The 24,195-nt window shown below is 50.1% G+C and overlaps 2 protein-coding genes across 7 annotated transcripts in view; both read right to left on the bottom strand.

Moving 5' to 3' along the window:
* The window catches only part of DNAH10 (dynein axonemal heavy chain 10), a 134,850-nt gene extending 120,540 nt beyond the window's left edge, over nucleotides 1-14,310 (bottom strand). For all 4 annotated transcript variants that reach the window (XR_014302639.1, XM_082698590.1, XM_082698589.1 and 1 more), the window contains exons 1-6: nucleotides 14,042-14,310; nucleotides 11,512-11,622; nucleotides 8,367-8,428; nucleotides 6,954-7,062; nucleotides 5,052-5,167; nucleotides 3,270-3,480 (exon numbers count right to left, since the gene is read on the bottom strand). Coding sequence is in view for 3 of the 4 variants with exons in the window: in XM_082698590.1 (XP_082554716.1) it covers nucleotides 3,270-3,480; nucleotides 5,052-5,167; nucleotides 6,954-7,062; nucleotides 8,367-8,428; nucleotides 11,512-11,622; nucleotides 14,042-14,255 (823 nt within the window). In the remaining variant the exon portion in view is untranslated. The remainder of the gene's footprint in view (nucleotides 1-3,269; nucleotides 3,481-5,051; nucleotides 5,168-6,953; nucleotides 7,063-8,366; nucleotides 8,429-11,511; nucleotides 11,623-14,041) is intronic.
* A 593-nt stretch (nucleotides 14,311-14,903) lies between these two features.
* The window catches only part of ATP6V0A2 (ATPase H+ transporting V0 subunit a2), a 36,502-nt gene continuing 27,210 nt past the window's right edge, over nucleotides 14,904-24,195 (bottom strand). For all 3 annotated transcript variants that reach the window (XM_082698387.1, XM_082698389.1, XM_082698388.1), the window contains 6 exons: nucleotides 23,967-24,177; nucleotides 22,680-22,799; nucleotides 21,603-21,722; nucleotides 19,787-19,904; nucleotides 19,165-19,336; nucleotides 14,904-18,491 (listed from right to left, as the gene is read on the bottom strand). In XM_082698387.1, coding sequence (XP_082554513.1) covers nucleotides 18,392-18,491; nucleotides 19,165-19,336; nucleotides 19,787-19,904; nucleotides 21,603-21,722; nucleotides 22,680-22,799; nucleotides 23,967-24,177 — 841 coding nt within the window. In that variant the 3' untranslated portion in view covers nucleotides 14,904-18,391. The remainder of the gene's footprint in view (nucleotides 18,492-19,164; nucleotides 19,337-19,786; nucleotides 19,905-21,602; nucleotides 21,723-22,679; nucleotides 22,800-23,966; nucleotides 24,178-24,195) is intronic.

Genomic DNA, 24,195 nt, shown 5'->3' with positions numbered 1-24,195 from the left:
TCCGATCATCTTGCCGGGAAGCAACATTAATGTCTACGATTAAGAAGAAACAGCAGTGCAAGCATATATTTTGCAGATGTGGCAACAGCGATTGATAGAGACGGTTAAAGGGACACCTGGGGGGCTGTCGGTGAAGGGCCTGCCTTCAGCTCAGGACATGATCTCTGGGTCCTGGGAGCAAGCACTGGGCTCTCTGCCCAGTGGGGAGTCTGCTTCTCCCTCTGCCCCTCCACCCCACTCTGTCAAATAAATAAAGTCTTTTTTTTTTTTAAATAAGAAAGGAAGGAAGGAGGGAGGAAGGAAGAGCTGGAGAACCAAGGAAGTCACCAGCAGGGACAACGCACTGATAAGGAAAGTAAGACAGAGTCAGCTCTTCAACACCCCGTATGTTAATACCTTTTAATTGTTTTTTTAAACCTTATGTGTTCCTTTAAGAAAATGCAACATAGGGGCACCTGGGTGGCTCAGCGGGTTAAAGCCTCTGCCTTCGGCCCAGGTCATAATCCCAGGCCCTGGGATCGAGCCCTGCATCGGGCTCTCTGCTCAGTGCAGAGCTGCTTCTCTCTCTCTCTCTCTCTCTCTCTCTCTCTCTGCCTGCCTCTCTGCTACTTGTGTTCTCTGTCAAATAAATAAATAAAATCTTTAAAAAAAAAAAATGCAACATATATGGGGCACCTGGGTGGCTCAGTGGGTTAAGCCTCTGCCTTCAGCTCAGGTCATGATCCCAGAGTCCTGGGATCGAGCCCCGCATCGGGCTCTCTGCTCTGAGGGAAGCCTGCTTCCTCCTCTCTCTCTGCCTGCCTCTCTGCAAACTTGTGATCTCTGTCAAATAAATAAAATTTTTAAAAAATGTTTTAAATGAAGTTAAAAAAAAAGGAGCTTTTTCAACGGACAGCCAATAAGTTACAAAAAGCCATTCATAAATGTCCCATAAAGAAAAACAAATTTCTTCCTTGAGATGGTACTACAAAAAGGGATTGGCACAGGATGGGTTGGTTTAAGTTTTTTTTATTTTTTTTAGGGGGTGCCTGGGTGGCTCAGTCAGTTAAGCCTCTGCCTTCAGCTCAGGTCATGATCCCAGAGTCCTGGGATCGAGCCCCGCATCGGGCTCTCTGCTCTGAGGGAAGCCTGCTTCCTCCTCTCTCTCTGCCTGCCTCTCTGCAAACTTGTGATCTCTGTCAAATAAATAAAATTTTTAAAAAATGTTTTAAATGAAGTTAAAAAAAAAGGAGCTTTTTCAACGGACAGCCAATAAGTTACAAAAAGCCATTCATAAATGTCCCATAAAGAAAAACAAATTTCTTCCTTGAGATGGTACTACAAAAAGGGATTGGCACAGGATGGGTTGGTTTAAGTTTTTTTTATTTTTTTTAGGGGGTGCCTGGGTGGCTCAGTCAGTTAAGCCTCTGCCTTCAGCTCAGGTCGTGATCCCAGCATCCTGGAATCAAGTCTCGCATCGGGCTCCCTGCTCTCACGGGAAGCCTGCTTCCACTCTCCCCGCCTCTCTTTCTCATTCTATCAATAAATAAATAGATAAAGACTTTTTAAGATAATTTCCCCAACCACAAGGAGGTCGAACTCACAATCCTGAGATCAAGGGTCACACGCTCTGTTGACCTAGTTGCCCCCACAAATTTCTTCCAAGAGTACCAGAGAGTAAATATTAGCTTTGCAGACCAAGAGACACAGCTGAAGACAGAATGTAGGTCCTTATACAATCATTTCTGATCGAAGCACTGGAAACTATGACTATTATTCTTAGCCCACAGGCCACACAAAAATGAGCAGCAGGTGAGATGTGGCCCAGGGGCCGCAATGTGTCGACCCAGGTTACAGAATATTAATTCACCTGCTTTTCTGGTTTTCCTAAGTCATACATTCTCCTTACAGGAAAAAAGAAAACCATCTTACTCTCATGACCTAGAGTAAGCAACAGTGGCTGATAACATTTTAGTGCATTTCCTTCTAGCGGTTTATCTAAAACACAAAAACGTGTTCACGCGTCTATGTTTTGACACCAGCAACAAGACACGGGGCGCCTGGGAGGCACAGTCGGTTGAGCATCTGACTCTTGGTTTCAGCTTAGGTCATGATCTTGGGGTCAGGGGATCGAGCCCGGTGTTGGGCTCCGTGCTCAGCACGGAATCTGCTAGAGATGGTCTCTCTGTCCCCCTCCCCCGTCTGGCCTTCCCCCCACTCATGCTCTCTCTCAATTAAGTAAATAAACCTTAAAAAAAAAAAAAAAGAAAAAAACAAGACACATAAATCATATCCAAAATGGGAAACATTTTTTCCCATCTCTGCTAGTCTACACGAACTCAGGGAGAGAAGGGTTAGGCAGACAGGCCAAGGAAGGCTATAAACCCCAGTGAAGGAAACACAGACACGGAGAGAGAAGTATTGCTTTGGGGGGCAGGGTGGGGGAGGGGGTAAAGATAATGTTCTAAAGTAGAATCGGAAAAACACAGGTCCCTAGCATGTTATCAAAAGTTTGGATCTCTACGGGTGTTTCTCGTTTCCAGCAGAGAACATTTCTAGGTGGTGGAGGTACGGTCAGTGTGACCACAAAGAGGGGGACAGTTCGTTTTCCTGGAACCACGATGCCATCTCACAGCGCGTGCTGGCTGTCGCGGGCGGGGGCCCTCCACGGTGTAACCCGCTCGGCTGGCCTTTCCTCCTCACTGTTCTCCATTCATGCCACGCACGCTCCCAGGCTTGGGGACTCCCACAGTGCCGTGCACCCCAGGGGACAACATGCTGATCCAACAGCAGCTTCTGGCCTTGCACGCAAAGCTAAGTAGGCCAAGACAAGCCAGCCACCCTTCCCTGTTCATGGAAACTCCACGCTTTCCAACTCGCTTCTCTTGTCTAGGCTCTTCTGGCTGCCTGAAATGCCCTGGCTCCCCAACGCCACCTACCAAAGCTTTGCTGTCCATTCAGAGGTTAAAGGCTGCCTCCTACAGGAAGTCTCCTTGGATTTCTCCCTGCTTCTTTGACATGGTCTCCCTCTTCCAAACCTCTCAAGGCCCAAATCTCTTTCCCACGTTCTCATTCGGCCATAGTCCCTTGTGCCCCCAGATTGTAAGATCCTTAAGGGCAGGGCTCCGTCATTCCTCTCTGGGCCTTCCTCTCAGCTCAAGGTCGCTTATATGGTGACCAGAGAGGAATGGAGGATTATAAATGAAAACAAAAGGCTCCTGGACTCTGAAATTGCCTTCTTTAAGGAAACCCATCGTGCTTCCCTCAACACGAGCGAAACGAAGCCTCACCTTCAAGTTGCTGCATTATTCTCTGAATACTGCCTGCAAATTTCTGGATGTTCATTAAAAATTCATCCCGTATCAGCTGAATGCTGTGATAGGCTTCGCCGGGCACGCTGGGGAGGTCCGCATCGTGCTCGATAGAGTCTGGGATTTCTGCTGACGTGAGTCCCAGGGAGGCGTCCTTGTGTTGATTGAAGGACAGCGCCGGCATGAAAACCTGAAACAAATCACCCCATGTCGGGCTCAAGACCACGCACTTGGACAGCCTCTGGGGGCCGAACATTCTATCAGAAGAGCCACAGACAGAACTACAAAGTGGAAACTGCTCCGGCGCAGAGCACAGACCCTAGGGAGAGAGAAGTGATGTTTGACCTAAAATGATCCCAGGGTAAGGATGTGACCCCAGCCCGAGGTGACCACCCAGAAGAAAATCCTGCATTCCTCTGGCTGCACAGGCCGCGGCGAGACGGCTGGACGCAAACCAGGGCACAAACAAGAGACAAAACCAGGGTCAGCCAGTCCGCTCGGCCCCAGGCTGGTTCACCGGAGGTTACAATAGAGAAGGGGAGGGGGGTGCGTGGCTGGCGGACGCTGTTGTGGATAGAGTGTGCGACTCTTGATCTCGGGGTTGCGAGTTCAAGCCCCATGTGGGGCACAGAGTTTATTTCAATAAAAATCTAAAATAAGGGAGGGTCTGAGGACACAGTCCTTTGGACATTCAGCTGAGGACAGCAACATGCATTTATGAAGTCACTTGAATATAATAACAAAGCTTCACCCACGTAAAAATGATGAAAAAAAATGCCCGTGGGTTCAGAGACCTTTTCTTCTGAAACCTGGATTCATGGTCTAAGACCTCGTACGCCTACTTCCCAATGACTAAAGAGCCCAGAACGTGCGGTTTCTCGTCTGGATTCTGCAGACCACACCCTCACAGTGACGTTCAACGCGTCCTCTCCCCAGTAAAACATCTTGACCCTGCCTGCCTCCCACCCCCTCCCCTGATTGAACTCCTGTCTAGACAACCATCCTCCTCCACAGGCCTCCTACTGGTCTACTCTTCCCTTCAGCTTTTGCCCCTGCCCCCCGCTCCCACAAGTTTCACACAACAGCCAGAGGAACGATGCAAACCCGATCATGTTATTCCCCTGCTGAACAACTACCTGCCTTTCCAACCTTCCCCACTCCCCTCCAGCCACACGGCCCTCCTTCTATTCCTGCACCAGGCTAGGTCTGCTCCTGCCTCAGGACCTTTGCACATGCTACCTTCTCTGCCCAGGAAGTCCTCCCCCCCACCATGTCTGACACCTTTACATAATGGCCTCAATTCAATGCCACAACCTCAGAAGGGCCTTTCCTGGCCCCCCTGAGGCCCACCCTGTTACACTTCCCTAGGAACTTATTAAAGACTTAGTCTATTCACGAGGGTTTTTTTCACTATCAGACCTCGCTACCTCCATGCATGAGGCCATCCCTTACCACCACTCCCTGCACACACAAACACACGTGTGCGCACACAGAGTCCATGTCTCTCACAGTACTAGGGTCTACTGAACTCACGCTACTTGTCACCACGTGATACTTTCCAGCTTAGGAATCGGTTTTGAGTCTTTCCCCCAGTATCCGCTCCTAGAGCACCGAGATCTAGTCCGTGCTGCTTGCTGCTCTACCGCTGGGGCCACCGACGGCCCTGGGACGGAAGGGCTCCTGAACTTTACGTGTGGCATAAACGAACCAGAGGGCCTGAACCTTACAAAATGCCGAGATCCTTTCCTCGTGCACAGTTACCTGACATACGACATTCTTCAGAAAGAGGAGCACGTTGGCACTGATGACCCCGTACTCCAGCGTCTCGGGCATGATCTCCATGGCTTCCTTCATGTCCGTCGCCTCGGAGATCATCTCTGTGGGAACAGATGCGAGCCTGAGTCGCGTGGGCACGTGGCAGGCAGGTAACGCTCCCAAATGTCTGAGACTCGACTCCTTCTTCCGGAGCAGCCACCCAGAAACACTCCAGAAACAGACTCAACATGTTGCTGATGTCCTGTCGGACGAGTCCCTTGGCCCATGAGACACTGAGGTAAGCCTGACATGCTGGCAGCCCCGGGGAGCTACCCAGACCAGCGGAGAGACATAGTCGTGTTTTCTAGAAATACTGGCTGGGCTCCTTGCTTTGCCTGGGTGCTCATTCCAGCAACACCGCACCTGGTCAGAGTCTCTTCTGAGCGATGGGCATTTTTAAAGACAGATTTGGTGACAGCCAACCCTTCTGCCAGGTTTTATTTCACTTGTCTTTACTCTGCCGGACCAAGCACCACCGAGCAGGAGAGACCTACTGAAGGTCCCTTGGGCTCTTTCCCCAACCTCGTTGGGAAACAAAACATACATACAGGACAAGCATAACCAAGGCAGTCCTTTCACTGGCTTCGGACCCACAGTGTGTAGTTCTGTACATCAAACTCTTCTTTAGTCAAGTAAACTGAAAGGAAAGGCACAGAAGAACCCAGAATGTGAAAGAAAGAGCCTGATCTCAATGAAAGCGGACCGTAGAGACACAGAGATGACCAGAACAAGCAGTAATAAAGCCCGAGGGGGTCCCCGTGGCTGCCCAGCTCAGAGCCTGTGCACCCAGAACACCATCCAAGTTCAAACGAGAAAAAAGAAAGCCACATCAATGTTCGTCCCGGAATTTACGGTGAATCCTAAAACGTAGCTATGCACAGCCCGCATGGGGAGGCAAAGGCGGAAGAGTGGAGAGAGTCAGCCCAAATTAAATAAGGCAGGAGGAAGGGCCAGGGGGTCAGAGGAGACAGGAGAGTGACTACCCCTGGATTGGGGGCGGGGTGGGGGGAGGAGGGTCACTAGAAACACCCATGTAGGAATGCACGGTGGAAACATCCCACCCAAAAATGACCCCATGGGATGAACCTGGCTTCCAAGCAACTGCTCGGTCTTAAATCACACAGCCACACGGAGAAGGCGCCAGAGCTCATCCTCCAACTCAGGGTCCCCTCATTTGGCTTCCCTCTCCCTTTAATTGTCACAGCAGAACTAAGACTACATTTACACAGCCAGTTCTCATTAGTCACGGTAGTTCTGTTCCCCGACGTCCCCTCGAACAAGGAATCCACGAATACCGAGCCACGGCTCCCGCAGGACCCGCAGGGATTCGAGTTCTGCGGCCGTCAACACTGTAAACCAGGCTCTACTTGTGTTTCTGTTTGCAGACAACTTACTTAACGTGCACGGCTGATCTGTTCACGGTGAACTCAGCCAACACTAACTCGTGCCTGAACTAAGCGTCTCTGATACACCTGTGTCCGCCACAAGAAACGTCATAGCCTTCTCGGGCTCGGGAACACCGGGTGGCACTTCAGGACTGTGCTTGATGCCGTCTGAAACCATGAAATCACCAACAAGAAGCACCAAAAAATGTGAAAACCATGGCACTAAAGCAGTCACAATGAAGATGGTTGTTGCAAGAGTTCAAATGTGTCCCCGTGTCCACTCGCAGCCAAGAACACACATATTCAGGGACTCCAACATTTCCCCCTTAAGGGACACCTGGCTGGCTCCGTTGGTAGAACATGCAAGGTTTGATCTCGGGGTCATGAGTTCAAGCCCCACATTGGGTATAGAGATTACTTACACACCCGGGTGCATACCTACCCACAGAAGCCAGAAATATACCTTTCGTATTTCTGAGAAAATACACCACATTCTGGTCCAGGAACTCCTCGGGAACAGGAGTACACAACACATGGAGGTAGGTCTTATTCACAGTGTGCTTAATGGTTTTCTGAAACGCAGGGGACAAAAGGAGCATCAGAATGATGGACACCAGGGATACGCCTGGGTGGCTCAGTGGGTTAAGCCATTGCCTTCGGCTCGGGTCATGATCTCAGGGTCCTGGGATCGAGTCCCGCATCGGGCTCTCTGCTCAGCAGGGAGCCTGCTTCCCTCTCTCTCTCTCTCTCTGCCTGCATCTCTGCCTACTTGTGATCTCTGTCAAATAAATAAATAAAATCTTAAAAAAAAAAAAAGAATGATGGACACCAGCTCACCGAGACGAGCCAGCGTCCAGGCACACCGGAGCCTTCCTCTCTGCACCGCCTGAGCTGCCCGGCTGAAAACGGGCAAGAGCGAGCCACACGCACACACATGCACACACACACGCATGTGACAGCACACCCAGACTTCAGCACTCAGCCTGACTCTTCTAGTAACTGACCGACACAGCCACACTTGACCTGGGAGAAGTCCAGACAGAGCTCCCCAAAGCTAGAAATTGCAACAACCAGGCTAGAATGTGGTTTCCGGGGCGGGGTACGTGCGTGGAGCACATCAGAGGAATTTTGTGGGGCACAGAGCAGGCCAGATGTTCACGTCCTGGCTTTAAGCTCCACCCCTGGGGTCTGTGAAGTAAACAGTTAACTCTGCAGCCCTGGGTTGCCCAAACTCTGCACGTTCCCAAGGTTTTCAAGCGGGTCCTTCGCCAGCTCCTTGGTGATCATCTCTGGTATTGGAACAGCCCACTTGATAGCCATGTGTTTGTGTGCCCGGGGCTCTGGGTCATGCCAGGTAGTTTTTACTAGCTGCATAATGGGTGGCGAATGCCCGTTCCTGTTTGCCGGGGGCCCTCGTCCCATTAGATCAGCCCGACCTCCTGCAGGCTAGTGATGGGTCCTCCACACCACGGGCGGATGCCTAGTAGAAACTCCGGACAACAAGGCTCGGGTGAGCTGCCCTGACGGCCTACATGTTCTCACACATCCTTGCTGGGAGATGCAGCCCGTCCAGGCCACCCTCCCGGGAGCTCGGGCCCCTTTTTCTTCTGGGCTCTGCCCCACATTCCTTTTTCTTTGTTGATTCTACTCTGCACGCTCTCGCTGAAATAACTTACAATCGCATGTATAAGCATTTTTCTGCGTCCTGGGACTCATTCTAGTGAATCCTTTAATCTGCGGGTAGCTACAGGGACGTGAGCACAGGATTCTACCGTCTCTACTCCAGAAATGTTCCCCGTATGAACGACCAGTCATGCAGACTCAAAGTGGGGGAGTTCCCCTTACCCCGCCAGGGAGGAGAAGGAGCCAGACGTACCTTGACGGGGAGGTCTTCTAAAATCTCTTTGTCCACGTCTTCCTTCTCTAGGCCGGGTATAGCTGCAAAACATCATTCAGTGTGCAAACAGAAATAATCAGACAAGCAGAGTTCCTGCCGTCAGACCATACCTGCCTCTTGTGCAACAGCATAGCTCGTTCCACAGACGTGTTACCAAAGAGCTACAATACGTTTTTTACAAATGAATCCTATCAGAGCTTTGATGTGCGTTATAATGATGAAAGTTCTTTGTGTTTCCGATGGGTGGGTTCTCAGCCAGAAATAATGTGTGTGTGTGTGTGTGTGTGTGTGTGTGTGTGTGTGTACCTGTACATTCCAGCTACCATGTGCAATGGGTGACTTCTCGGAGATTTTCACTTATCAGGGAGTTTTATTATTAGGAAGAGGATGACAGCTCACATATTAGCATTTATTCTATTTTCTCTGTGAAACTCGAAATTAGTGGGGGATGAAAAGAGAAGTAATCTAAACAAAATCAATGTGTATCTCCCCAGTCTCCTGTGACCGATACAGATCTAGAAACCTCAGAGCCCATCGGTCACAGCCCTGGGAGTGACCAACGCATCCAGCGATCACAGAGAAGGGAGAGAGGTCCCCGGTATGGTTCGGCTCTTACTGCAAAAGTCGCGACGTGACACCAGGGTGGCTTTGGAATCAAATCAGTGTGTGGGGTCTACTGGTCTGCTCTCGGGTTTCTCATCCGTAAAACGGGGGCAATAACATTGAGTGGTCAGATTCTGGAGGATTCGATGGCGGTGTGGCTCAGTGCCCGGCCCAGGGACCAGGGGAGGAGACAGTCTATAAGCAGCCGTATCGACGTTGTTAGAGCACCAGTAACGGCCTGCAGCCAAAAACACACTTACAAACGCACCAACTGAATGCCGCTGAAGTTTTCATGGTTAAGTTTTAGGTTCTGTATATTTTATCACAAAAAAAGAAAAAATGCACTTAAATATCCACTTGGAAGTAACGTTAATTTGCTTTGTCGAGAAGACCTCCCTGACCTTCCTCTCCGAGCAGCCTCCTTCCACGGAGGTCTTTCCTGCCCAGAGACTGACTGGTGAGTCTTCTTGGAGCCTCGCAGGGAGTAGGGCTGCGAACCTCATCCCCGCCGTCTGTCTCCTCAAAATCCAACCTCGCCTCCCTGAGCGTGAACGGGCACAGCCTGTGTTTCCGCCCTCACAGCCCTCTCCCTGCAATCTGCACCACACAGGGGACGAGACTGTGGTTAAAAGTGAGTGCTTCTGCGAAGAAGAGGACTAGCAGAGAGAGAGAGCACGTTGCCAAAACACCCCTTCTCCCTCTGATCTTCAAATATTCGCAATCTTGGGAAAGTGAGGTGTCTGCCTACAACCTCTGGTGACTCCCGGGGTAAGTGTGGCCCAAGGGCTGCTCAGCCCTACTGGGAACATGCAGGGTCTGGAGCACGGTTTTCTCAACCTCTGCCCTGCTGGCCTTTGAGGCTGAATTATTCTTTGTTGCAGGCCTTATGCTGGGCCTTTTAGGCCGTTTGACATCATGCCTGGCCTCTACCCTCCAGAGGCCACCAGCACCCACCCTCCAGTGGTGACCACCAAAATGTCTCCAGAGATCACCAAATGCCCCATGAGGGCCCAAGGCACCCCTAAGAACCTCAACCCTTCCCCCACCCCATACAAAGGGCAAAAAGACTGGTGAAAAGATGCTCAGCATCGGGGGAAATGCTCATCACAGCCACAGTGAGAGACCGCCTCCGACCCAACGGAATGGCCTCCAATGGCCTCCGTTACAGACACAAAGCACAACAGGTGTGGAGGAGAAGTGCAGTAGGAGAAGCCGGCGTAGCCACTCTGGGGGACAGTATGGAGGCGCCTCAAAAAGGTAAAATAAGGGGCCCCTGGGTGGCTCAGTGGGTTAAAGCCTCTGCCTTCGGCTCAGGTCATGATCCCAGGGTCCTGGGATCAAGCCCTACATCGTGCTCTCTGCTCAGCAGGGAGCCCGCTTCCCCTCTTTCTGCCTATCTCTCTACCTACTTGTGTTCTGTCAAATAAATAAAATCTTAAAAAAAAAAAAAAGATAAAAACAAATCAGAGAAAGAGAGAAACCACAAGAGACTCTTAACTCTAGGAAACAAACAGGGTTGCTGGGGGAGGGGTATGGGAGTCACCAGGTGATGGACCTTATGGAGGGCACAGGATGCTTTGAGCCCTGGGTGCTATGCATAAGACTGATGCATCACAGGTCTGGACCTCTGAAATGAATAATACACTATATGGTAATTGATTTTAAATTGGGGGGAAAAAAAACTGCCCTACAACCCAGCAATGGCACTACTGGGTATTTACCCAAAGAATACAAGAACACTAATTCAAAAGGATACATGCACCCCTGTGTTTACAGCAGCTTTATCTACAGTAACTAAATGATGGAAGCAGCCCGAGTGTCGATCGACAGATGAATGGATAAAGATGCGGTTTCTCTACACAGTGGAGTATCACTCGGCCCTAGAAAAGAACCAGAGCTTGCCATGGGCCACAACACGGAGGGAGCCAGAGAGTAGACTGTTCAGTGAGATCAGTCAGTCGGGGAAGACCAGTATCCAAAGATTTCATTCGTATGTGGCATTTAAGAAACAAAAAGGAACGAAGGGGAAAAGAGACAAACCAAGAAACAGACCCTTAACTGCAGAGCACACAGCGATGGTTCTCAGAGGGGAGGTAGGTGCGCGGAGGAAGGGGACAAGGCCTGAGGAGCAGGGGGGTGGACCGCGGCGCTGAAGCACCATTCCGTGCACCTGACGCTCATAGAAAGTTAACTACACTGAAATTAAGTTTAAAAACTTAATACAATTTTTAAATAATACATGCAACTGCCGCCCCCCCCCAAAAAAAAGGTAAAATAATTTCAGGAATGAGAGGCAAAAAGAAAGCTCAGTTAGATAATAATAGAAAGGCCCCAGAAATAAACTGAAATCACGTAACAACGGAAAGGAAGGGGAAAGGGAAAAAGCCGCCCACCCTGCACCACCCACCGAGGCCGCAGGGCAGAGGGCGGCCCCCAGGGCGTGGGTCCCGCGCCCCCCACAGCCAGCACCCAGCTCCGCGCCCCGCACCGCGCCCCCGACCCCCTTCCTCGCCTGACTCACCCCCCGCCTCGACTTTCTGAGCGTCCTCTTCTTCCTCCTCGCCTTCCTCCTCCGTCGCCTCGGACGCCTCGGTCACCGTGGCCGCAGGCACCACGTCGCCCTCTTGACCGCCTCCAGCATGGAAAAAAGGAGTTACACGTGGCTGTCCCACCCCACAAACACCGGAGGCCACTGCTCCCCCGAGCCCCGCGACTGCGACAGTCCCGGGGGAAGGTCAGGGCGAGGACGGGGAGCCCCGACCCCTTCCACCCTTGGGTGCATCTCGGCCCGTGCGCGGACCCCCGGCGACCCTGCCGCGCACCCTAAGCTGCTGGCGGGCGGAGGGAGACCTGCTCCTCTCCCGTTAAGAGGCCTCGGGTGGGGCACCTGGGTGGCTCAATGGGTTGAGCCTCTGCCTTCGGCTCAGGTCATGATCTCAGGGTCCTGGGATCGAGTCCCACATTGGGCTCTCTGCTCAGCGGGGAGCCTGCTTCCTCCTCCCTCTCTGCCTGCCTCTCTGCCTACTTGTGATCTCTGTCTGTCAAATAAATAAATAAAATCTTAAAAAAAAAAAAAAAGAGGCCTCGGGTGCGAGCTCCCAGCGTTGTTACACCTGCCGCCTGCCCGTCTGGAACCTTCTGCCTCCTGGCTCCTCCTTCCCTGCCCTCCCGGACCGGCGCCGCTTTCCGAACCAACGCAGTCACATCAAAATGTCCCAGTTACCCCAGACACGTCTAAGTGGCACCAAAGGAAGACCCGTGCCAATTCCCCGGGAGATGAAAATCAAGGTCGCAGAATGACCCGATGGTTCCACCAGGCCCCAGAAATCCAAGCAATCAGCGGGCATTAAAAAAAAGGCTCAACTCCACTAATTATTATTTAAAATGTAATATAGGGGGCACCTGGGTGGCTCCGTGGGTTAACATCTGCCTTCGGCTCAGATCACGATACCAAAGTCCTGGGATCAGCGCCAGGTGGAGCCCCTCACTCAGCAGGGAGTCTGGTTCAGGATTCTCCCTCTGCCCCTCCCCCACTGCGGGGTGTGTGTGTGTGTGTGTGTGTGTGTGTCTAATAAATAATTGTTTTCAAAAATGTACTATAGATTAAGCAAGCGCAGTCCCCATCATCTATGGGATTGGCAGATATGAAAAAGATTGACAGTTCCAATGCAGTCAGGACTGGCGGCTGACAGGCACCTGGCCACCGTTGGCTGTGGACAGGCAGGCCCTTTCTCCAGACCAGTTTGGCAACCTACCCCCATTGTGTAAATGCACACACCTAGGAAACCCGCAATTCTTTCTTAAACCTCTCCCACGGAAATATACAAGGCACAAAGGTGCATGGGTATTGTTACCTTGTTTGTGGGGAAAAAAAAAATACTATGGAAAGGTAAATATTTTATTTATGGAATGGATAAATAAATAAAATATTTATGGAATGGATAAATAAAATATGGTATATCAATGTACTTAAAACCTATTAAAAGGTAGATAGTTCTATAGGTATTGATATGAAAAATTCTCAAGATGTCTTTGAGGGAGACATGTCACAAAATAATATATATAGTATGATTGATTTTAGAAATTATGTATTATTATATAGAGAAGATACAGATGATTGGTTGATTGATTGGTTCCGGGAAGGATCTGGCAGGACACACGACTAACTGTAGCGCCGCTTACCTACAGGAACGGGAGTGGGACTTAAGGGATAGTGAGGGTTTGCCTTTTCACTCCTTACTTTATATAATTCTATGTCATGTGAATCCTTGAGAGGATGCCCTTCAGTAATAATCAGTGTCATTTTTTAAAATTTAAGTGAGTCCTTTCGTGACATAGACAGCCTGATTCCATTTTGTTATTTCTAGAAACGCAGGCCTATTAGAACAGTGCCTTGGGCTAGCGCTGTGAGTTGCAGACACCCCTCTTCCCTGCCACCACCCACACCAGCATCTACTTGTCGCCATTCCTATGATGTGTAACTGGGAGCCGAGAGAAGTCTTGCTTGGGGCAGGGACAGAGTGAGAAAGAAAGGAGGGATGAAGGGGCCGGCAGTGGCCCGACTCCAGGTCCTGTGGACGGGCCAGAGCCCCATAAAGGAGCCAACGAAACTGCCCAGGTGTCTTAATAAGCAGAGAGTGACCATGGGAGCCACGGAGCTGGGGGCGGGGGAGGGCCCCCTCCCCGCCTCCATCCAGAACCCAACGCCGTTCCTGGGCCTCCAGGATGGGCAGCTGTGAGTCTCTAGGGACAGGATGCTCGGCGCGGGGTGCGATGGCATTCTCGCCACGGGGCGACGGTGGCAGAAGAGCCAGGAAAGGAGGGACAGAATGGGGAAGCGAGTCAGAGACAGCGCAGAAACCGGTCCCAGTCCGAGGCAGACTTCCGAGCTCCCGTCCGAGGGCCCAGGATTGAACCCGGGGTCTGAGATCTGCTTCTGCCTCGAGCGGGGCCATCCAGCCGGGGGCACTGGGCCAAGCAGGGGTCCGCGCCCGCGGCTCGGAAAGCGGCGGGCGAGCGGCGGGAAGTCCGGCGGCGTCGGGGAGGCTCACCGATCTCCACCTCCACCTCTTCGGGCACCGCCTGGCGGTAGAAGAAGAGCGGCAAGGCGCCCTCCTCGTCGCTGGTCTGGTTGAGGAAGTGCAGGATGAGGTCCTCCACCTCGCCGTCGTTGCGGTTCAGCAGCTCCTCGAAGAGCTTGGGGTCTGTGAGGCCGAAGGCCGTGTAGATGCGGTCGCGCATCCACAGCACCCGCAGGTCGTCCATGGCGCCGCGCAGGGCCAGACGGCGCCGCAGGAGCCCAGCGCCGGGCGGCGTCCGTGGCAACGACGCCCCTGGCAACGGGCGCCCCGGCAACGGCCACCGGGCGCGGGTCGGCACCGCCCCGGGGCGCGCCCGCCTCCGCCCCCGCGCTCGCAGCGGCGCGGACCCGGAGCCCGGAGGGTGGCGCCCAGCCCCGTCCGAACCGAGCGGAGCAGCGCGGCGGCACACTCGCTCCCGGGACGCGCCGAGACGAGGCCGGCCGGGAGCCGCCGGGGCAACCGGACAGCCGACTGCGGACCTCCGCCGGGGTGCGTCCCGCCCATGGTGCCCCTAAGCCGGCCGAGGCCAGCCAGGTGACGGGGCGGGGGGCGGGGCGCAAGGTGAAGGCGACCCTGTCTCGGAGGGGGCAGGGGCAGAATCAGAGGCGAGGCTGACAGTCCAAGCCGCCAGCCACTGTGGATCAAAGGGCCTCAGAAGGGCAAATACTTCTCCAAGAGTTCCAGAAGGGACAGGTTCCTTCCTGCAGCACATGATATTGGAGAAGAGGGAGACCCAAGAAGGGGCAACTGACTTCTGGCATTTGGGATCAGGAGAGGGGCCAAGCACTCTGACTCTCCAGCCAAGCCCAGATATAAAGAAGCAAAACACCCATGTTTTTAAAAATATATTTATTTTTCATTAGTAAAAGGAAGTTCAATACTGATAGAAAGATGCAAAATTGTCCTTTCATGCATTTGTGGAGTTTTCACTTAGTGACTGTGATCCACTACCCACCCCCACCCCCAACAGTTGAGTCTCTTTATGACAAGGCTGACCCTAAGAACTTAGCCTTCCTGTTGGATTTTCCCATCAAGGAACAAGTGGAATGTTTGAAGTCTTTCTTACAATTCTAAACCAAAGCTCAGCATCAGTGACCTGGCTGTTGGAAAACTATTAATTGGAACTGCCTTACTTTCATCATCCTGAATTAAGGTTTCTTAATAACCTTACTGGAGATGAACCAGATGGCATGCAAGCAAATTTGGCTTTAACATTTTAATGAAGAAATTACTGTTTCTAAATGCAGACTGCAGACCAGTTACAGAAGTTTTGTTTTTGTTTTCCAAAATGAATCAGGCCCTAAAATGTCTGAATATTTAACTCATAAATATCATAAAAGTTACCTAAGCTATATTCTATGGCTTATTAAGCTACAGCAGGCTGAAAACTGAGAACAGACTGTTTTTATAAAATACCCACCCTGGAACCAAGGACAGAACAGCATTCGGTAAAAGGTGAATCTTTTCAAAGTCCGATCTGCAATGAATGGAAAGCTCACCGTGATCATCAGAACACGCTTTGGGTTACTTAACTGATCACAACTACGTCACCATGGGGACATTCCTTACCCTCGCAGGATGAAATCAAATTCTGTTTCCTGAAGAAATCCCTTGGATTTTTATGTTAGGACTGCATTAAGACACAGAGTGAACACCTGAATCAAAACTGGAAAAGGTGGCCGTCATGCCATGTCCTCTTTGGGAAAACACATAGATATCTGACATTCCCCAGACAACTGACCATTTTTCCTCTGGATATTTGCTACTAAGGGAATGAAGTCTTGTCTTGAAAACTGTACGTGGAATAGTTCTACCAAACAGCTTAAAAATTAAGTGCAGCAACTACTCTGGTAACCTGACATTGGAACCTATAGCTTTAGGGAGGGGAAAAAAAAAAAATCCCCTGGTGCCTGAAAGACATCATCAAACTCTATTTCTAGAAAGTTCTCTCACAGAAGTTATACTACTGTTTTGTTTTTTTTTTTTTTTCATAGAATAAGGTAGCTTACGTATGTACTACATAGGTTTCAATTTAAGAAATGACTCTGCCCTCTCTGTTCTATATCCTGCTAAGAGCTGTTCCTTAAGAATGACCAATTGGCCCGTAACAAGTTACCAGAGGGGGCCCGAAAAGATTGCAGCAGACGCCGCATGTCCCTTGTTTACGAATCAGTTAATGGTGCCCTGAAATCGGGGGTTTCCCAGGGATGAATTAGTTACCATTTTCTTACCACAGTTCCTTGGAGTAAGCAGTAATCAAGATGCCAGCTGGTAGGGACAAGTCTGCGACCTGAGCAGCGTTACTGAGATTTTGTGTCCCCTCCAAAGAAGTGTGCAACCAACATTACCCCTTGCCGGGGAAACTGAACTCTGAGGGCAGAATCAATTCCCAGAGCCTCATCAGCACCGTTTTAGGTCGGACACTGTAACAGGAGGGACAAAACGCAGCCCCTCCAAACCGGCTCACTTAGAAGCAGCCCGGCGCGTTTACTACACTTAGAAAGGTTTCATGGCCGAGTCCCAGGCCAGCGTGCTCAGTCCCTGCCTCTCAGCAAACCGGTCTTGACGTTCCCTGAGAAGATACGCTTAGACTCCAGGCTCCCGGAAGCTCAGCTTGGGATGTAAATGCCAACCTCTGCCACCAGCCAGGTGCAGCAGTGCAGGGACAACTCGGCCTTCTCGTGCGCCTTCCTCAGAACGTTACGGAAGTGGGAACGCCGCAGATTTCTTTTTGAAAATAATTATCTAAAATCAACTACAGTAAAATACGAAAAGTGAACATAATTTACAAGAATATAAATCTTCCTTGACTTACAATGGCGTCTCAGCGTAAGTTGAAAATCTGCTAAGTTGAAAACACATCTAGCACAGCCAACCTCCGGCCCACCTTCCGCGTGCGCAGGGCACAACACAAGCCTCCCGCGGGACAAAATCACCCACCACGAAGCCTGTTCTATAAGGAAGTGTCGACTCCCTCGTGTCATTTCTTGACTCCCGCGCTGACAGCAACAGACGGCTCGGCCGTGAGGGTTTGGGGGCGTCTGGGACCCTCGTGATCGCAGGGCTGACGAGGAGCAGTGGCCACGACCCCGCATCACAAGAGAGCACAGGACCGCAGATCGGGAGCCCGCGACAAGGTCTAGACTCGAAATTCCAAGAATGCGTATGGCTTTCGCACCATCATTCAATCAAAATTCACTGAATCGAACGATTGTTAAGTCAGGGACTGTCTGGACAGGTTAAAATGTTCAGTAGGACTGACCCACATTCATTCAAAACTGAATGTCACGTGAACAGATGAATTTAAACTACAGATAATAAGAATTAATTTTCAATTGATCCGAACAGTGTTTGAAAGTTTAAATTAACTCTAAATTCCTTTATCAGACCTTTATTTAGAATTAGTCTGAAAGTAAAAAATTATAATCATACTGTTCTCAAGGAGAGGTGCAATCTCTTCATGGTAAAATATCTTAATTTATATTTTGTTATAAAAATATACAAAACACTACTTTTTGCTCTGCCCTTCACTCAATATAAACCCCTTTTGGTTCAGTAACATCAGCTAAACTGGTCTCTAAGTTCAAATCACATCCACATTGTATCTTCTACAGTCACGCTGGGTTTTAAGGCTCAGGTACAGTTTTATCTTTCAAACATACAATTCTCATAATTGGCTTTACATAAGGATAACAGGATTAGAATATTTTTAAAAATATACAAGTGGGATAACCATCTGTTGTTCGTTATTTTATCCCATTTTCCCCAATTATTAAAACAAGACAAAATTGTAGAAACAGCCCCCTACTTGCAGGCCTAGATAGCATACAGTAAAAAAATGTTTACATACTTGTAGTCAGGCAGAACGTGAATCTTTTGATTATCCGTCATTAAATTTTTTAAAAAACTATACTTAACCTCAGCTGTTGGAAAATATTATCTGACAACGTCAAGCGACAGAATGACTTTTTGTTTTTAATAGGGTAAAAAGGAATTGAGTATCGAAGACCATTTTCAATGAGCCGTTCAAAACTGCTTCTCTCCCCCAAGCCTGTATTTTTAAAAATAACTTAAACATAACTTTGGGCCTTCACTTATATTTGCTCATTGTAAAAACTGAAAGAAATTTAGAGATCTGAAGTTGATAAACTTTACAAAATATTTAACAGAGGAAGAGGTATATCTTACAGAATTATTTGGCTATATCATAAGGCAATCAATGAAGACGGAATTTTTCCTATCGTAAATCTGACGTAAGTGAAATTCTGTAACATGATAATTCTCCATAAATCTGACAGCTCGTTAGGTACGGCAACGTGATCATGCCACGTCGTCACTGAATTTCGACGAAAGCAGTCTGAATGAGAAAGGAACAAATTTGGTGCCTGCACCAACGTAGAACTTGTTCTGAAATTCTACCCTAAAAAAAAAAAAAAAAAATTCAGTATATCAATGAAAGATTGTGAAGAACACTTCCAAAATCTCTTAAAACAACATATGTAAGTTAAAAAACAAATAAAAACAAAAAAAAAACACAAATTTCCTGTGCTGAAGCTGCTTCCCTTCTGTACATGCTCTCATGGCACAAATGTTTTGACTTAAATAAAATACATTGTTGTATGTTGTATGTTGTATGTGCCCCATGTCGCCTTTCTCCATGTGTAACAGAAACACAAACCCATCAGGCCACCTCACGCACTCCACACAGACGCGCCTCTCTCTGCACTCTGGTACTTTCACACACACAAGCAAGCCGATATATGCTAGAAATAGTTATATGTTAAGAAATATGTGAGAATTTTTACTTTATTTTACAGTAAGATAAAGGAATTTTCCAGACCCCAAATGAATTAAAAGCATTAAGCACACGGAGGTACCCAGCAAGCATAAACCTGCTTTTAGTTGTCAGTGATAGTATTTCAGAAACAAAATACCATTTTAACTCAGGGGTTCTGAATCCAGATCCCAGGGTCGGGAAGGCAAGCACCAGCCTCCCTGAAGTGGCCAGATCTGTGTGGGTTATATATATCTACATGTAGGAAGGGGGTTCCTTTTTTTTAAGTAACAGTCTCAAAGCTAAATTTCGAACTCACCAGTGGAGGCGTATGGCGTGAAGAAATGCAGAAAGGCCTTCCATGATCAAAAGGATGAAAATTGTCAAAACCGCAAAGAGCGCGATAACCGGCAGCAGCAGCAGGACCCCGTACGTGGTGTCCACTCGGAGGCCCACACGCACCAGCATGGTCCACAGGACGTCGGACAACTCTGCGGGCGGAGGCAGTTGGCAGAGTTCACTTCTGTTCACACGCGCCGAGGCACCGCCATTAGCTCATGGGACCAGGTTTCCTTTTGACAATTCTGACTTATTACCCACGAAATAATACACACGCCTACCGACTCCAGATGTGATCTGCTTCTCATGTCAAAGTGAACCAGCCCCTGAGGCTAAGCAGCCCCTGATCATCGCAAACCCTGAGGAAGACGGGGCATGCCAGAAAAATCCGAGGCCTGCCTCCCAGAGAGAGGACTTGACCCAAACTGGGGTCGGGCTGGCTCTGTCCCCACACAACACTAGTTCACACAGCATCTGAAAGATGGGACTGTGCCTCCTCGGATATGTGAGATGGCCCACAGCGCCTCCCTGGGGGTTCCCTGTGGCACGGTGGGGTGTCACAGCACAGAGTTTGGGAACTGCGGGTCTGAGCGAAGACTTACGTGCGTGAGCCAAACTGAGAGCCCAGAGCCTCAGGTAGGAAGCGGTGTTGGAGATGCATCCCAGGCAGTACTCGATGGAATGAATCACTTGGGTCATTAATATTTCTCCAAAATTAAACTGGGAGAGATCACACATGTGTTAGGTCCAGTGTACTGCCCACACGGTCCCACAAGTCACCCTGTGTCCCACTTCCGCCCCCTTGCTCTCGGTGACAGAAGTGGCATCTGTGATGTTGGGGACAACACCCAGAGCATGAGGAACAGTGAAGCAAAGCTCCGAGCTCCACTCCCAGCTCTACCACAGACCACTCTGTGACCTACACAGTAGCGCTCCCGGCCTCAGCTTCCCCTATGGCACCCTCACAGCCCAGGGTGACTCAGGAGCTAGACTCTGGCTACCTGTGCACGTCTGAGAGGTAAACGCAAGCCTCACAAAGAGAAACTGTGAAGAGGGGCCCCCGATGGTGAAAAGGCTGCGCGACCCTGGGAAGGAGGCCCCCGACGCTCTCCCGGCTCTGCTGCTTGGTCTTTGTTATGATCTTGGGAATCATTAATCGTCCCAAATCAAAACACTCAATTACGTAATAATTATAAAATGTTGATTATAAGAAATTTTGTTCAGTCTTTATTGGATGACCAAAGGAAGCTTCCACGAACATGAAGTAGCAAAACGGCTCAGCTGTGTGTGGCCAGGACTGTGCCTCCCTTCTCTGGGGGAATCTGCTTCTCCTGCCCCTGATCCCAAACCCCCAGCGCCAGCTCAAGGGCTAAACTGTGTCCCCCTCCAAATTCCTGTGTTACAGCCCTGACCCCCAGTGTGACTGTGTCTGGTGACAAGGCCTTGAAGGGGAATATTAAGGTGAAGAGAGATCCTAAGGGTGGGTGTCCTTACAAGAAGAGACACATGCCCACGGAGGACAAGGCCCCGTGAGGACACACTGAGAAGGCAGCCGTCCACAAGCCGTCCACAAGCCAAGGAAGAGAAACCAGCCCCGCCAACATCTTGAACCTGGACTTCTGGCAGCCGGTTTCTGTGCTACAGCGGCCCGTGCAGACTACCCGAGCAGCTGTTGGTCTGGGGATAGCAAGTGACCCCAGACAGATCGTCACAGTACGTCCTGGGGATTCTTCCTAATGTAACAATCAGCCAAGAGTACTTTTCTCTCTTACTGAAAGACTAAAGAAAATCAGTCAGCACTAGCTGTGGCCAAGGTTCCAAAATCGGGGCGCCAACTGGCTTCAGAACGGAAAACAAACTTGCCAAGAACCAAGAAGTTCCCAGACTTCTTGGAGACCCACAAACCAGTTAAGCCCGGAGCTCACACGGCTCCTGTCCTGACAGGAGCCAGTCAGCAGGCTGCCCTTAAAGCCGGGGTCAAGCAGGCCGCCTCCTCCTTACAACTAGGAAAAAGTTCTGAGACAAGAACCTTCCAAAAGCAAAGCTCATGACATCTGAAGTCACTTCCCATGACAGCATGTGATAGTAACACTACAAATCCCCCCGCAAAGTTGAAAAAGCAAAATGAGAAGAACCCTTCTGAAGAACAGATGACCAAAGCAGCGTCTGGGAAGCTTGTGTGACCCTGTCTGGAGTTCAGTTTCTCTTTGTTTTTTAAGATGATTATTATCATCATTCTCATGGTGATTACCTCCATGAAAGCTTAGTTGCTTTTTCTTCTCTCTCTCTTTTTTTATGCAAACTCTGTGCCAACGTGGGGCTTGAACTCACCACCCTGAGATCAACCGACTGAGCCAGCCAGGCACCGGAGAGCTTGGCTTCCAGAGTAGTGTTTTCGACAGTAACAGAGACTATTACCTCTTCGCACGTCATTTCTCTGCATCCATCTTCCATCTGGCTATTTCCTTCTTCTATGTCTTGGCTTCCCAGCAGAGAAACCTCTTCCTCGCTGTCTTTTCTTATAAGCGTGTAACCACTCTGACAACAACCAAAAGAAGGCAGAGTCATTGCCTTGGAAATCGTAAGGACGGGACAAATCCAACATCAGAGCCCCCTCCTTTCTCTTAAGGACTCAGTTCTTTGAGAATAAAAAAGTCATTAAGAGACACTTAACGACAGAAAACAAACCGAGGACAAACCGAGGGTTGGTAGGGGACAGGCTAGATGGGGGACGGGCCTGAAGGGGGGCATCTGTTGCGGGGAGCGCTGGGTGTTGTGTGTAAGTGAGGAATCACTCAATTCTACTCCTGAAACCAATTGTACCGTATGTATTAATTAACCAGAACTTACATAAAAACTTGAAATCAAAAAGATTAAATTAAATTAAATTAAAAAGTTGTTTGCAAGGCCACAAGTACCCCCCCTTCTCCCCCCCAATTAAGATGGCTGTTATTAAAAGACCAGTAAGTCTCCATGCGGTGCAGAGGACCCGGCTCTCTGCTCCCCGCCGGCAGGAACGTGAAGCGGCGCACCCGCCGTGGAGAACGGCGATGGGGCCTCAGAAAATTAAGCCCCTCTGCGTGATCCCACGTATCCAAGAGCACCGACGGCAAGGGTTGGAACAGAGCCTCACACGCCCGGGCTCCCAGCAGCAGAGCCACATGAGCTAAACGGCAGCAACAATGCAAGCATCCGCTGACGAATGGACAGACCGACAGAATGCGGTCTCGCCACGCAACAGAATGTGACTGAGCCTTAAAAGGGGTGACAGGGGTAAAGCTGGAGCCATGGTGCTCAGTGACACAGGCAGGCACAGAAGGACAGACGCGGTGTGGGTCCGCGCACACAGGGAGGAGTCGAACCCCAACAACAGCAGGCGGAGGGGCCGGGGAGAAGAGAGGGGAGTCGGCATCCCTGGCCCCGGGATGCTCTTCCTCGTACAACCTGAAAGCGGACTCGGCTCGCCGCCCGCGCGCGCTCCCGACTCACGCTTACCCTGCTCACTCCGAAGCAGCTGCGCCCGTTGTGCAACCACAGCAAGAAGAGCGGTTTTCCTAGGAAGAGGACGGGGACAGACAGCGCGGTGACGGCCAGCAGCAGTCTCTGCACGTGCTCCTGCGGGCGTGGAGGGGGAGGAAGCCCGTTAGGATGCAAGGACAGTGCGAACCGGGCCCCCGGCCCACCTGGTAAGCGAAGACCAAGGACAGCGTCTCCTTCTTCGCAGAAACAAGGAACAGAATGTAAACATAAGCCAAATCCTTCCTGCTGGTGCATGTCTTCTAGACTCCTAGCTGAGTTCTAGAACCAAAGAGTAACACTGCCGACAGAATGGAACAGTATCATTCGGTTCCGATCTAAGGAACAAGTAAGAAAATTCTGGACAGATTCAAACTCCAGCTAATTAATTTTCTGGAAATACCATAAGAGGGCGAATACCAATACAAGCTGTTCATTTCTTTATATTCCTGTTCTGAATTTTTTCATTATCATTCCAAAGAGGACATAAGGAACGTGAGCACATAGTAAGTGGATTCACTTTTACATGAGAAAAATACTAAAAGAGGATTCAGAACAAAACTAAAAGCATTTTCTTTAAAAAGTAGGGATACTGGGGTGCCTGGGGTGACTCAGTGGGTCGGGCCTCTGCCTTCGGCTCAGGTTGTGATCTTGGGAGTCCTGGGATCGAGCCCCACATCGGGCTCTCTGCTCAGTGGGGAGCCTGCTTCCCTCTCTCTCTCTGCCTGCCTCTCTGCCTACTTGTGATCTCTGTCAAATAAATAAATAAAATCTTTTAAAAAAAGAAAAGAAAAGTAGGGATATTGGGCGCCTGGGTAGCTCTGTGGGTTGGGGCCTCTGCCTTCGGCTCAGGTTGTGCTCCTGGGATCCTGGAGCCCTGCATCAGGCTCCCCGCTTGGTGGGGAACTTGCTTCCTGCTCTCTCTCTACCTACTTGTGATCTCTGTCAAATAAATAAATAAATAAAGTAACTAGAAAAAGAGGGGGATTCGCCAGCACTCAGAAACCCTCCAGAAATACACTTTCTTCCCAGCACTTCAGACGGCTACGAGTGGCAGCGAGTTCCCACAACACTGCTTGACCAGATCCCCCAGCCCAGCGTCCAGGGCAGGGTGGCAGCTCATGTGATCACGTCCAGAGAAACAGGAAGCCCCTACGTGCCCGGGAAGGCTGTGGAAAGCACCTTCCATCACCCACTAATCGACACAAAAAGGCTCTCGGGAGGACTTCCTTTAAGTTCCTGAGAGCGGAAAGGAGCATCACCCACCTGCCCTGCGTACAGGCCGTTTGTTTCGCTAGCCGGGAACAAAAACATGTTGATAAATTCGATCAGAATGCTCGGGGCAACTCTGGAGGTTTCGGCCGAGTACACCAGCCACTTATAGACGATCATGAAGATGAGGTACCCGAAGATGCAGAGCATGAAGAGAAGTTCCGGGACGGAAACCAAATAAATATTGAACTTCTTCCGGAAATGCCTAGGGAAAAAGGAATCG

Source organism: Mustela nivalis (assembly GCF_964662115.1).
Source record: "Mustela nivalis genome assembly, chromosome: 14".
NCBI lineage: Eukaryota > Metazoa > Chordata > Mammalia > Carnivora > Mustelidae > Mustela > Mustela nivalis.
This window is presented reverse-complemented; position numbering and strand designations above follow the sequence as displayed.